This window comes from Thunnus thynnus, chromosome 4 (genome assembly GCF_963924715.1).
Source record: "Thunnus thynnus chromosome 4, fThuThy2.1, whole genome shotgun sequence".
Lineage (NCBI taxonomy): Eukaryota > Metazoa > Chordata > Actinopteri > Scombriformes > Scombridae > Thunnus > Thunnus thynnus.
The window spans coordinates 24347329-24361019 of record NC_089520.1 but is presented as its reverse complement, the minus strand read 5'-3'; the positions used below and the strand labels follow the sequence as shown (position 1 = coordinate 24361019).

The 13691-nt window shown below is 38.9% G+C and overlaps 1 protein-coding gene across 2 annotated transcripts; it reads right to left on the bottom strand.

Moving 5' to 3' along the window:
* Positions 1–2533: 2533 nt before the first annotated feature.
* Positions 2534–13668, bottom strand: LOC137181798 (dnaJ homolog subfamily C member 16-like). 2 transcript variants are annotated; one of them, XR_010928187.1, is made up of 17 exons: positions 13288–13668; positions 12997–13063; positions 12658–12803; positions 11911–12086; positions 10805–10989; positions 10297–10401; positions 10008–10166; positions 9773–9903; positions 9391–9568; positions 8771–8953; positions 8587–8663; positions 8008–8088; positions 7220–7309; positions 5109–5279; positions 4606–4792; positions 2963–3023; positions 2534–2662 (listed from the first exon to the last, which is right to left on the bottom strand). XR_010928187.1 is itself a non-coding variant. In XM_067587805.1 (13 exons), the coding sequence occupies exons 1-13, from the start codon at positions 13461–13463 to the stop codon at positions 7279–7281; spliced, it is 1695 nt and encodes a 564-aa protein (XP_067443906.1). In that variant the 5' UTR covers positions 13464–13668; the 3' UTR covers positions 6612–7278. The 2 variants fall into 2 exon arrangements, 1 of the variants encoding a protein (XP_067443906.1); XM_067587805.1 differs by lacking the exons at positions 2534–2662; positions 2963–3023; positions 4606–4792; positions 5109–5279 and having other exon boundaries at positions 6612–7309.
* Positions 13669–13691: the final 23 nt, after the last annotated feature.

The window sequence follows — 13691 nt, the reverse complement described above, 5'->3', positions numbered from 1 at the left end:
TATATGATAAAGATTGAGTATTTTTGTCATGACCTAGCTCTTTGGCCACAACAAACTGGAGACACACTATGATAAAGTTTTAACAAAAAGATATTTTATTAAACCAAAGTAAATTAACATGGCAATTAAGGATTAATGAGATATGGGGTATGGATGTCAGTATGGTCAGTGGTGTAAGTGTGCATGAGCTATGAATGTGGGTGTGTGTGTATTGTAAAGTGTGAAACAAGGTATAAGGATAACTAGGACAGCATAACTGAACCAAACCTAAAACGGGTGCCTATAGAGAAAAGGTGAGAGAGGGCTGCCTCAGCAGCAGCAGCAGCAGCAGCAGCAGCAGCAGCGTGGCAAAGAGAGAGTAGACTGACACATCCAGCCCTCTTATATATCAATCAGGATGAGTTGATTCAGGTCATCCTCCTGACACACCTCTGCCACTCTGCCTCCTACACAGGAAAAGAAAAAACACACACAAGGAACCACAAGCAGAGTGGGAGGGGTTGTAATAATTATAATTAGCATTAATTGTGTTTATCCTACTTATCCTCAACTGACCTTGTCTGTCAGTGATTTCCCTCTGTTTTATTCAGTCTATAGTGGCCAAATAAACAAATAGACGACACAAAAATTTAGAAAAATATAAAAGCCAAAAGGTAACTAAGCTAACTAATCAATCCTCCTTTACAAACATACTGTGCACTTTGCCGTTAATACCAATTTTACTCAGTTTTTAAACTTTTAAGCTGTTAATATGAGTGAAAGTTAACTTTCAATGCTCCTCTACCCCCTCTCACTCCTCTCCTTAGAGGCAGGACGTTGAGAGAGGGGTGAGAGGGATAAAGTGGCGTCGAAACCCAACATCCTGCCTCCAAGGAAAGGGGGTAGAGTTCCTCAGTGTTTTTTGGCAAGGGTGGTGTTCAAAGCCACTGACGAACTAAAGCTGTGACGCCCAGCTGAAAAATGCCTCTTTGAGCCAGAACCTGACTTCCTGTGTGCCACAGCAGTAGGCTGGCAGCCAATCATCAGGCCTTGACATCTGGCAGCCTGCCTTAATGTGGCAGCCCTTTTGCTGATCAGGCTGCTGGATTTCCCGAAAGTGTGAATGGCTGACATTAGTTTTGAGGGTTTAGTCTTCGGGAGGTGATACTGCTTAGCCATTGCCACTAGCCCAGCAGTGAAGAGGAGATCCTGGCCACGTCTTTTCAAATTCTCCATCATGTCCTCCACAAGAGAGATATCACCTGAATGTGTGAAGGAAATAAGTTTGAATGATATGTTTATTTTTTAAATTTTAAGTTGGCATTGTACATAAAGGAACAGTCCTCAAAAGTAAAAATTGCCATTATGCATGTTGCTCTCTGTTGAAGCTATGAGTGCTAGAATATGGTCTGACTGTATGGTAGTCAGATGGTTTGAACAACTCTGCTTCTAGGCTGCACATCCTTCATATGAACTGCTTGTTCTAGATAGGAGAAGTTATTTGAAACAATCTTACTGTGTAAATAGACATATTTGTTGTCAAAAGTACCAAATCACATGTGAACATAAACTTGCACATTCACAACTCACCTTCTTGTGGCCTGTCAGCAGCGGCACTTGTGGAGGGATGGGCCTGTTGTTCTGTCAGTACACCTGTGAAGAGTAGTAGATGCTAATATTAAATCAATTATTAACATTTCTCAAAACTGCCCCTTTTCTGATGTAATGGTGAGAGGCAGAGAAAAGTCTAGTTAGAGACTTGATAAGTCAGACATGTTGGTTACTGTAACAGGTTTAAGGCTTTATGAGAATAATACAACAAAATACTGTACTCTTGTGTTACATATGTAGAACACGTATTAAGTAACAGTGAAGTCTGTGAGAGTTGAAATCCACAAAATAAAATGTCTCATGTATATATAATGTTTGTGGAGTGTGTGTGTGTGTGTGTGTGTGTGTGTGTGTGCATGTTTGCTGGTCAGTTGAAATGTTCATAACTAACAAGATTCCTGCAGTTGCTGTTGCTCCTGAAGTGTAGTACTTGGTTCAGGGGTGACTCTTATTGATACAAAGAGATATATCCATTCTATGTATCTCACATGCTATCAGGGGTGGACAGTAATTGAATAGAACTACTTTGTTTATCAGTAATTTTACTGCAGTCCACTATTCAGTTCTTACAAAATGTATGGAAATTACGACAAGGGGCCACGGGTGCTGTTTGGATAAAACAGAATCTTGATATAAAATATATTTCCTCTTTTTACTATTTTTGATGTCACTATTGTTTATTACTTACCCTTAAATGACTGATATGCTGGCTGAGTAAGCCTCAGGGGTTGTAAGAAGTCCAAAGAGATTGTTTCTATAAAACATAAGAGGGATCAACATTAACCATGGCATGACATTACTTGCACTGGCTACCAAATTCAGTGGCTTGGTGGCCTGATTGGCCACTTGAAATAAAATTAAGCGTCTCTCCCTTATTGTGTAATTTAAACTGAAAATGTTGGGAGTTTTACTATACCAGTTATTGTGAAAATATTGGCTTTACCTCCCAATGTTAGTTTGAGCAGTGCAGATATCCACCCGCACAGTGGCATCAAAACCAGTGTGGTCTCCCAATGAAGCCACCTCTTCATAATGGCAGACATGGTACCTGAATTGACTCGGTAACCAAACCCTACAAGTAGGAAACAAACTACTATTAATTAAAATCCAAAACATAATAAAATTGTCTGCCTTCACATATCTCATACCCATATCTTAGATATCTGATATTTAAGAAAAGTGATACTGTAACACTATCAACTACCATATCAACACAGTCACTATTATGGAGAATGACTATGATATTATTAGGAAAAATAAAGCATCTGGGTGATACGTAGGCTAAATGATCTAATACTGTAAGCTAATACAACGATTGTAATGAATGATATTCCTCATACTAAGTTACTGAGTGACAGATATTGTCAGATACCTTCAACTGCGGGTGCTCCTCTATGTTGTCTTGTTTTGCTGAGCACACACGAAAACCAGGTCTGAAATAAAAGCAAAAAACATTTACGAAACCATCACAATACGGCAGGCCTAACTTAGCTACATCACTAATTCATTAGTTACGAACAATACCCAGCTAACGTAGGGTAAACGTCCCTATTAAGCCCACTTACCATATAAGCCCACTTGCAACTTCTGAGTCAAATGAAAAAAAAAAAATTTTTTTTTGCTGTGTGATGTTTCTTCCAATGAAGCTGCTTGTTACTTAAACTACACTTTTTTGTTGTAAGCCAATCAGATTTGTCAATATTGAGTTATCAAAGCACATGAGTGACATGTGCCTGCTGATCCAGAAGAAGTTACAAAAAAACTTTGGTGATTTTGGTACCCTCAGAAGATAACATTTTTTGCATATTTCTACTACCACTGTTTTTTGGTAAATACTCAATTGTTATCAAAATTTAAGTGATTAGTGTTTTAATTAAGACATATGTTAGAATATGAATTGAATTACAAATATTGTTTCTTTTGAAATCAAAATATGAGTTTTAGCATGCTGGCAAACAGACCACATGCTGCATCAATACAGTAGCTGCATAGTATGGTTCATTGCAATGACATAAAGCATGATAAGCATATATAGTTTACATTTTTGTATGCAGTTTATATTATTATACTGTTAAATAGATAATAAATGTATATGTTTATCTTTATTTATTTTTTAATTAATATTTTTACCCACTGTCTGGGGTGGATATAAATGAGTATAACTAATTATTTCTCTGCATGATCAATTACTACTCTTCATGTTATGTTAGTGCACCATATATAGATTTATTTCATATCGTTGTTTTTTTAATGTCATGTGCATATAATCAAATATTCTGTCTTTTAACCATAAATTCACTGATGTTCCCATTAAGCCCATTTGACTGTTTCAATGGGGATTTTCTCTCTTTTGACCTTTTGAACCATTTTCCTCCGTAATTTTGGCCTCATCTGATGAATCAGCTCCATAATTCAGATAATTAATACTTTGCATAGGTCAATTCATTCTGGATAGGCCTATATTCTATCCTAACATAAGCAATAATTTTTAATCTTTACTTTTCAGATGATTTTTAGTTTGAGACCAGATAATGACCTTCAAGATGTTAAGACTGATGTCTTCTCACAATGACCTGTTTTAAAACTACTAGTCTAAATGTGATTAACATTTGAAAATCAATTAAAGTTATTGTTTAATTGTAAATCCTGAAATTGGCTCATTTATCATCCATAGATGATAAATGATAGAACATTAGTATTCAGCCTACAAACTGTTTTTCTTTCAGGCAGTCAGTCTTCAGAAACATCTACACTTTGAACCAGCTGTCTGGACCAGAAATTTTGGCCAATTTCAAATGCCAACAGCACACCATAGGATAGAGATACAGACAAAATGACAACGCATATTGAAAGATTAACTATTGATGAGTAACTTCCCCTATAGTTTTGATTTTGTTCATAAATAGTTTTTTGACTACATTCCAAAGAAGACACGTTGGAAGTTTAGCTTTTTCTGCATTGACAACACAGCAAAATGGCTGGTCACACCTATTTCAAATACTATTTACGATTTACCATTTTGGATTGAAGTGGAGACCAATTGAAAATAGCTAAACTGGCTTGGAAAAATGATAGACGTGGCTGGTGTAGTCTGAAGACTCCTCATTGTCATCTGAATGGCCCTCGCTCTGCGCAACGTCAGAGGTTGAGCCAGTGGCGGTGCTTATCAGCGTTGAGGAAGGAGAAGTGGAGGGTCTGAGTCCTGTAGTGGCAGAGGGGTTTGGGATTAATAGGTAGAACAAGCAAATGCTCAATGAAAAATATGCAATCATCTTAGTGGACCAGATACATACTTAAGTAAATGATGTTTATATAACTCCATCATTTAGCCTTAGTTCTGTGATTTAAATGCAAGTTATTACAATATCACCAAAGTGACTAGACACAAAATTACAAAGATTAATACGCTCTGAACAACAAATAAAACTTTAAAACTATTAATTAAAACCTCCACAATACTGATGCACAGTTCTTATTAAGGCCTTTAATTTCCTAACATGTGCATTGCTGAAACTTACCCAGAGAACGAGAAAACCTCCTTAGCAAATTTCCTGGGCAGGGCATTCCTGGAGGCGTTGGTGAGCACCAGTACGACATTGATGTAGCCAGGCCTCAGCTTCACCAGGTTACTGGTGTACGTGATGTCTGTCAGCTCTGTCACCTCCACACAGTCCTTCTTGGGAGGACGGCTGTATGGACCAATGACAAGCAGGAATTATTACTATTATTTCTGTGGAGATTATAGAGATTATAGATTTAGTCCCCTATTTTTTTTTTTTTTTTTTACAGTGTATGGAATCAAATAATAGTCATAAATATTTTGAGCTTGTGAAATGGTTCAGGAGTGTGTAATTAAATTTTGCAGCTGCAGAAATATTTTGTGCATGTGTGAAAAAATTATGTGCGCACATATAATTAGCACGTGTAAAACGTTTTTGTAGCTGTAGAAATATGTTGTGTGTGTGTAATTAAAATTTGTGCAGTATTTTTTTTAACACTGAGGTTTCAAAAAGTCAGAGAGACCGACACAGATTTGCTACCTTTTCGTGCGACACTGACGTCACAACTACAAACTGCAAGTTATGAGTACGAAGTTTGACCCTGTTTTGACATGTGAATCCGATTCGACAAACGCGTGGCAATCTGTTCAATCTGTAAGTGGATTTAATTGTACTTGTAGATGCTTTAAATATTAACGGTAAACATTAGATGTAATGTGCATTTAGCTTGTAGTTAGTTCGCTATTATTGTAAGGCAACGCAGTAGTCCAAATGTATATTTTCATGTTCAGGAAAGCTGCTTAATGTTCCCAGAATTGAACAGTAGTGTAGCTTTTTGTTCGCAAATGTCCGCAAGCGTTACCAAAGTAGCAGCGTCAACGCTGGCAGGAACTTTTCAAACTGAAGGCAAACCAACTATAGCCCCTTTGACACAGCCCGTTCAAGGCGGGAATACTGCGCCCGTACCCCGCCTCGCTGTTCTGTATAAAAGTACAAACATTGAATGGGGGGCAGAGTTGTTCCGCCACTAAGCCGGCTACCGAGGTAGTCACAGAGCCCGATCGACTGTGTGTATAAACAGGACAGCCGGCATGGCGGGACAGGGGGCTGCCGTTTTTGTGTTAGCCCCTATTCAGACCAAATCAGTCGGTGCGGCGTACAGCTGCAGTGGTGTGGGTGCGTTTGTGCCTCAGAACGCAACCGCGGGCACTTTATGAATGAATTGGTTGCCGGTAGCATCAGATTAAGCTAGTTAGCTAGTTAGTGTGATATATAGAGATATTATTATAGTTGAGTGGCATTAAGTCACCAGCAGAGGTCCCCATCACTCACCATGAAGGTTATAACGTTGACACGGTTCTAAACAATAATAATAATTTAAAAATTACATTTTAAATTTAAATTCATTACATCATTACAACATCATTACATGTTGCGTTACTGATTAAAATTTACTCTTCATGTAATACCAGCTATTAAAATAGACTACTACCAAATCATTTTTTAAAGCAAAGACTCGGAACATGTTAATTTTTTTATTGCAAGTCTGTGAAACATTTATGTGACATGGTGAACATGCATGCAAATGGTCACACACACCCATAAATATTATGTACATACACTGCCATGAATTAAGGACCATACACACGTGCACACATACACATACGCAACACATGTTGAATGATTGTAATGTGCTATCAATATTGTAATTTTTATATGATCATGTCTCATGTATAAAAATGTCTATTTATGTGCTCAATTTAATGTACTCTTGTTAGTGATGATATGTTATGACCTTTTGTTGAACTTTTTCACACATGCACAAAATATTTCTACAGCTGCAAAACTTTATTACACATTCACAAACCATGTTAGAAGTTAGAAGAAACCATGATGGTCCACCCAGTTGGACAAACAGACATTCAACTGCAAAATAAGTTTTAAGAAACACAATTCATGCAGCAGCTGTGAAGATAATGTTCTTTGGTGTTCTTGCTTTCTTTCCAGTTCCCCTAACTTGATAAGTAAAGTAGATTTTCCATGTGAAATGGGATTTTGGTAGTTCTGCTGTGACCTTTAGTAAAAGTATTCTGTATCCATCTTGTGTTTGCTTCATGTCACTACATTACCCTGAGGTAGAAGCTCTACTTGATGCTTCTTCCTGAGTTTGCGGTTTCTCCTTTGGCTTTTATGCTGCGGGTTTGCTCTCACCTGGCCCACTGTAAATACAGCACAGAAAAGAGAATCAAAAGTCAAAACTAGAAACAATCATATACGTAGAATTAGAAAACAAATATGATGAACAAATTTCTACATTGGAGACATTTTTAATTAAAGCTGGAGTGCAGGACTTTTGTCTCCCCCCTATGGCAGTGAGAGTAATTACAAACACTGTTGATGCGCTTATGTTATGGACTCCACTGTAGCCTACTCCGTCACTTCTGTTGCAGCTGTAAAACGGGGGATAAATTGTTTTGAGTGTCACACAACCCCCAGAAAAAGACTCATTTCACTATCGGTATTTGATCCATTCAGTCTAATAACATTTGGAAAGTCTAGAAGAACCGCACGATTCAATTATTTTATCCCCATTCAAGTTAGCAGAGAGCTAACTGGAAGTTAGCCGGTTCAGCTTGCGGAAGACTCTGGTGCACACACTCTGTCCATAAGAGCATGTGCAGTATCCATTCATCTGGCCAGGGTGGGAATGTCAAACCTGACACCAGATTAAAAACTCTGTATACTGTAAAATACAGAGATTTACCTGGAAGTGACAGGCTTAATCAGCATTGTATGAACTGATTTGACAAGGGCTTGAATGTAACGGATGTTCATTTATATGTAAAAGTTCCATACCGCAGGTTTAAAGTATATGGTTACAACGTGTCAGACTGAAAAAGGACCATGCCTCTCTCACCTGAAGGCCTGGATGATGACGGTGCCGAAAAGAATGAAGAGAGCCGAGAAAATCAGCGACAGGATGGGCATCATCTCTCTCCTTGAGGAAAGACACATTAAAATCGTAATATTATTGTTCATGTCCACGACTTCTAAACAACTGGGAACACATTAGACAGTGAAAAGATTAAATAAAAAGTTATGTGCCCTAACAAATGTTACAATTTTACAGACTGTCTCAACAAAAGATGTGTTTTGCATTATTACTAACAGGAAGTGATGTGCATTTATCATAAGGCATACCCAAAGTGATCTCTGGAAATAGCTTTGCTTGATCACAAAATACTAATTTGTTCATCATTACTGAAAAGCACATGATTAAACTCTCTTTAACATGCTCCATGTTATCTTCACTATTAATAAATACTGCTGGCAGCAGAAACATGTAGGAGAAAAACCACAGCAGTCCACTGAACCAATAACCTTGATCCTTGAAGTCTCCATGTAGCCTGTTTAGCCTACATGTGCATCTCAACATGTCTGTCTTTTGCTTTTTTGCACTAAATGCTGCAGACTCCCTGGATGAGTGTTGTCTTACCAGTTTGAGTAGAGAAGGTCATCATATATTTGAAGGACGTAATCGTACGCAACATTCATCCACTGAATGAGAAACATCTGGTGGGAGGTCAACAATGAAACAGAAAACTGAGATTAATCCACAAAATGCTCTAGTTCAAACTTCACAGTCAGACTCACGTGTACGAGTCTGTGGTCTCTCTTACAGGGGCCATCTCGTTGTTGAGTTCTGGCAGAGTGGTGTCTGAGCTCAGGTAGGTGGGATCTTTCTGAAGTAGCTCCAGCTGTTCATGTAAGCGGTACTTGTCTTCTTCACTGCCATTCCAGCCACCACTCATAGAGCGGTACAGGACCTTATCAGCCTGACTCTGCCTCTCCAGAACCACCACCTGTCAGTGGTGTTAAAAAACACTTTTTCATTTTTTTTTACTGCAAATTGAGGCTATGCAGCCTTTCAGAATGCACATATCAGTAATCTGACACATATCACTTTCTGAACATTTTGTGTTCATCTGATACAACCTCCATTTTGGTTTGTTCTGGATAAAAAAAGGTTTATCAGCAAATGAACTTTGTCCTCAAAGTTTGTTTAGAGTGGAGGATAGAAAATTCTATTTTTTTCCAGATAGCTTAATTTGTGCCATACTCATGATTTTAGGAACATGTTGGTGAGTTTGTGTACAAGACAAACACATGATTAATGCAAATAGACCTAAAAATTGTACTTTTATTTAATGTTATTTCATTTCTGACCTTTATAACAAAATTCGGTTTGCTTCCCTGTATGTTTGGAACAGCCGTTAGCACATGCGCCTCTGCCACTGACCTGAGGTGAGAGTGCAGCCTGGTTGTTAAGCAGCGCCTGACAAAGAGGCTTCTGATGACGCTGATAGACGTATGCAAACCGCAGCACCTCTTTTGCGTTAGCTGAGGCGAAGTCCAGGAAGGCCTTATTGCCCGGAAGAAAGGTCTGGTCCTCACCTGTGATCAGCAGCACACAGTACCTGCAAACCATTCAGCTCAGTTAACCCCTTACATTTGTCATAAAATGTTAGAATTCAAAGTCAGGCTTCCCTGGTTTTGCTTTCCCTTCTACATCAATTTTGCAGTAGTGGACAAGCAAAGGACAGGCATGACAGAAGGCTCTTCTGATACACAGGAGGTCAATTTAAGTGAGGGACTACAATCATTCTCATATAATGTCTTACTTCCTCCGTCTGTGCAACTGCTTGACAGGACACAGCTCATCAAACAGCTGCTGGTTGACGAGTCGTGGCACCTGCAGGAACTTGTTGTTGGAGACAAATTCATCCATGATCTGCCGCTTCATCCCTCTGGCCTGTGAGAGAGGAAGGGCAGGGGATATACAAGTAGGAGAAGGGGTGTGCTGGAAAAATAGCAACATTAATGTAAAATTTTAAAACTGTATAATGTATAATGTACCTGGATGATGTCAACTGGCTTTTCTGTGTCCTCCTTAAACAGCAGCATGATGGGGGCATATGTGTTTATGTTGAACTGCCGCAGGAGCCGAATGTTGTGCGTTTCGCCCTGGTCCACATAGCCGAAACGAACATAGTCTCTGAAGGCAAACGCTGTTAACTGGATAATATATTATAAATATATTAAATTAAAGAAGACAAGTAGGTGTAAAAGAGGAGATTTCAAAGCAAATAGATTGAAAGTAGCTTGCTAGGTATGGTGCATATGTGAGTTTGAATACATTAATTACCTTGTAGAGTAGGGGAACAACAGGGACTTGGTCAAACAAGAGAACGCTGGGTTTATTCTCCACATGCCAGTTATCCAGAAAAGCCAGATAGTTGTTATCTGTGATCTAGAAAAACAACAGAATTATTCACATTCACCATCATAAGTCGCTCTGTGTAAAAGTCTATGGACATCATAATTACTGAAACTGAATACAAAACGTCCAGAATCTTAAAAAACCTTCTTCTACACAGCATTCATCATTACATTATATAGTATATACCATGCTTTTAGTGAATTCTAATATTCAGATCATTTCCTGAAATGGGGAATGAAATGAACCAAAACTAAACAACAACTTCTGAATCATATATATTATATATATTTGTAAACTTAAATCAAGCCTGGATTTTCTTTATATGGTTAAAAATAATCACTGATCAGGTTTACATAAATTCCATTGAGAGTATCCGACTTAAAATTAATGAAAAGACTGCACACATGCAGTCATACTACATTTACGTTGTTACCTTTTCCACCAGCCTCTGGGGCAGCAGGTCTTCAATGAACTGTCGCAGGTGCTCTCGTACCACGGCCTGATGGAAGAAGGTCACTCTGCCGTTCACCAGCCCGATGATGGAGGGAGCGCGGTGAGCTCCCAGCTGGTTGGCCAGACCACGATCATGACCCCGGTCCACAATGCCAATGCCCACACCTGGTGTTGAAGTAAAAACGGAAACATGCTACAGTACCCATGAAATATTACACAAATAACTATTCTATCTTAAGATCATTTCTTTAGTTCAGCAAACAAGTTTTGTTAAACTTTAAAGGGATATTTTGTTAAACCTTGCATCCAAGGTAGGCAAAAACTGCATTTGTCAATATTTTTATATGAACAGTGGGTCAAATGATGTGTAATGTGAGAGGTGTCACTCATGGTGACAAACCCACAAATATTTATCACCTCTGCAGTTTCCCAAGAGTTTTTTAGTGTCTTTCAGCTCATTGTTTTGATCGTACGGCTCACAACTTTACAGTTTTGGTTCACTCTCACTGCTCTCATTAACCTCATTTCCAGCTGCAGCATGCAGCTTTCTTCAGCATAAAAAGCTCAGACTATAAGCTACCTGCCCAGCATCAAATGGCAGACAAAGTTAGCAACTGGTTCATGAGCATGGTGGGGAATTCAGTAGGTAAGCATCCAAATGTATTTCTCAGGAGTTGGTGAAAACAAAAACAGAGTTAGGAGGGTGAATATTGCTCAATGGCAGGCTGACTTACGTTTGCCAAGTCATCAGAAACACGATTGCAAATGAATGGTGATGCTGTTCAAATCAGCTGCAGTGTAAATAGGCAACTGTTTGCTAACACTTCATAAGGTGTGACATTCAGCTTGTTACCCCAATATGGAAACATTATGAGGATACATGCTGTTTAAAGCAAAAGCTACAACTCAACTAGAGTATTTTTTAGCTTTATGTACTGAGCTTCAGGATATATCTGGTTAAAATCTAAAAACATTAATTTTTATAGATACTGAATCCAAATCCCACAGCTTATGACTGGTGTCTTTAGCATAGTAAAGCAAACGGAGGGTAGCAGAGTGATGGGAGTGTAGTGACAGCAGCCTTACCCAGCGGCTCCAGCTCCTGCACCGTCTCCCTCCACACAGGCTCAATGTGGATGCATGCAGTGCACCTCTCAGAGGTCACTTTGATTAGGTATGGCCTCTTGTGGCTGTCTGGAAGGACACTGCTGTTAAACTGTGCATGGCGAAGCCGGTACTTGCTGTTTTCAAAGTCCGTGGACCTGGAGGAGGGTCAGAAGCAGACAGTGAGTGTTTTTAAGACTTAAGACCTATAACTCCAATTTGTTCTCTGGTTCTACATCATGCTCCTTCTCTCAAAACAACTTATAAAAGACAATTCTACTAACATGTTAGTTTTAGAAAACTAACAACTAACAAATTTCTCTCCTTTAATAAGTGTTATGAGTTCTAAAAATCGATGTATTTGGACATTAGGACAACATAGCACATCACGGTTGCCAATAATTATTACCAATCAAATTTTTTTTAATTAACCATTTAGTTAAGTTTTTCAAAAAGACAAGTTCCACTCTTAGGTTAGCAGAGCTCAATCAGGTGTCTTTAAATGTCTTATTTTATCTGACTGACAGGCAGAAATCCAAAACATAATAATCATGCTAATGATGTACACCTCTACCAATAGTGTCTTCACAAACATGTGACATTGTAACAATTCCTTTCAAGCTAGGGAAACGGACAAAACAACAGAGACTCTCATCAGTGTTTTCTCATTCTAAGTATTGTCTAAGTATTATATATAAGTGATAGACTACACATTTGAAATTGGCGTACTCGGGGAAATGGAAAAAAGACTCATCAAAGTAGAAGCTGTTGTGGAAGCTGCGGAAACGGTGATGCTGTGACTGGCCGAAGGGCTCGTTTTCATCCATCTGTCCATATTCGTCAAAGTTGGATCTTCGCTCCTCATTAGACAAAATCTGCATGCCAGAGAGAATAAAAGGTGAGAGGACTGTGCTATTAATCAAATGTTATAATAATCACTGAGAGACCATGATAAAGAAAGTGAAACTGACTGTCATATAGAAAGTGAGTGGCATCAGCCGGAGCTACAGTACTACATGATATGTTGTGATGCAGAGCACTGTGTGTGCCTGAGTGCATTTCACCCACCTCATATGACTTTGAGACTTTGATGAACATGTCCTCAGCGTTTGGGTCCTTGTTCTTCTCTGGATGCCTGAAAAAGCCCATATAGGACACCACACATCACTGCTGGGTCATGCAGGGTTTTAAAAAATGGGGTTATCTGTTAAATAGTCTACATTAGACCAACTGGAGATGGATTATGTGATAACAAGCTGCAGTTCAGGTGTCAAACGTGCACTGTAACTAAATGATGTTGATCTGCCACAGCTGACATGTGATGGCCTAGCTGTGGGACTTCTGATGTCAGTCACTCACCACTCTTTGGCAAGGTTCTTGTATGCCCTTTTGATTTCTGCTTGGCTGGCACTCCTGCTGACACCCAGGATTTTATAAGGGTCATGTTCAGAAGCTGTTTTCACCAAATGCTCACTCAAAATGAGCAGGAAGATGGTGAGCAGGGTCCGAGGTGGGCTGCTTCCTGTAACCACCATCGCTTGTCTTCGTCCAACGTTAACGTCAATTTACGCTAGTTAGCTATCGAGCTGCCCGGTAAAGTAATGCTATAAAGCTATATAACGGATATATATGACAAGCTAAGAGCATACATTATTGGCTCTGTTGACTTTGCAAATGCTAAGTTAAGATATAGACGACATACTGCTATGTTACTATGATGATGAAGGAAATGCAAAGCTTCCGGTTACAATTTTCAAAATAAA

Bases quoted from the DNA above. Each gene is read 5' to 3' on its own strand.
- LOC137181798 (XM_067587805.1), bottom strand. From the start codon at position 13,463: ATGGTGGTTACAGGAAGCAGCCCACCTCGGACCCTGCTCACCATCTTC. The intron at 10,167-10,296 runs GTAATTAATGTA...TATATTATCCAG, and splicing joins TTGTTCCCCTACTCTACAAG to TTAACAGCGTTTGCCTTCAG. The intron at 8,089-8,586 runs GTAAGACAACAC...TCTTTCCTCAAG, and splicing joins GACCTTCTCTACTCAAACTG to GAGAGAGATGATGCCCATCC.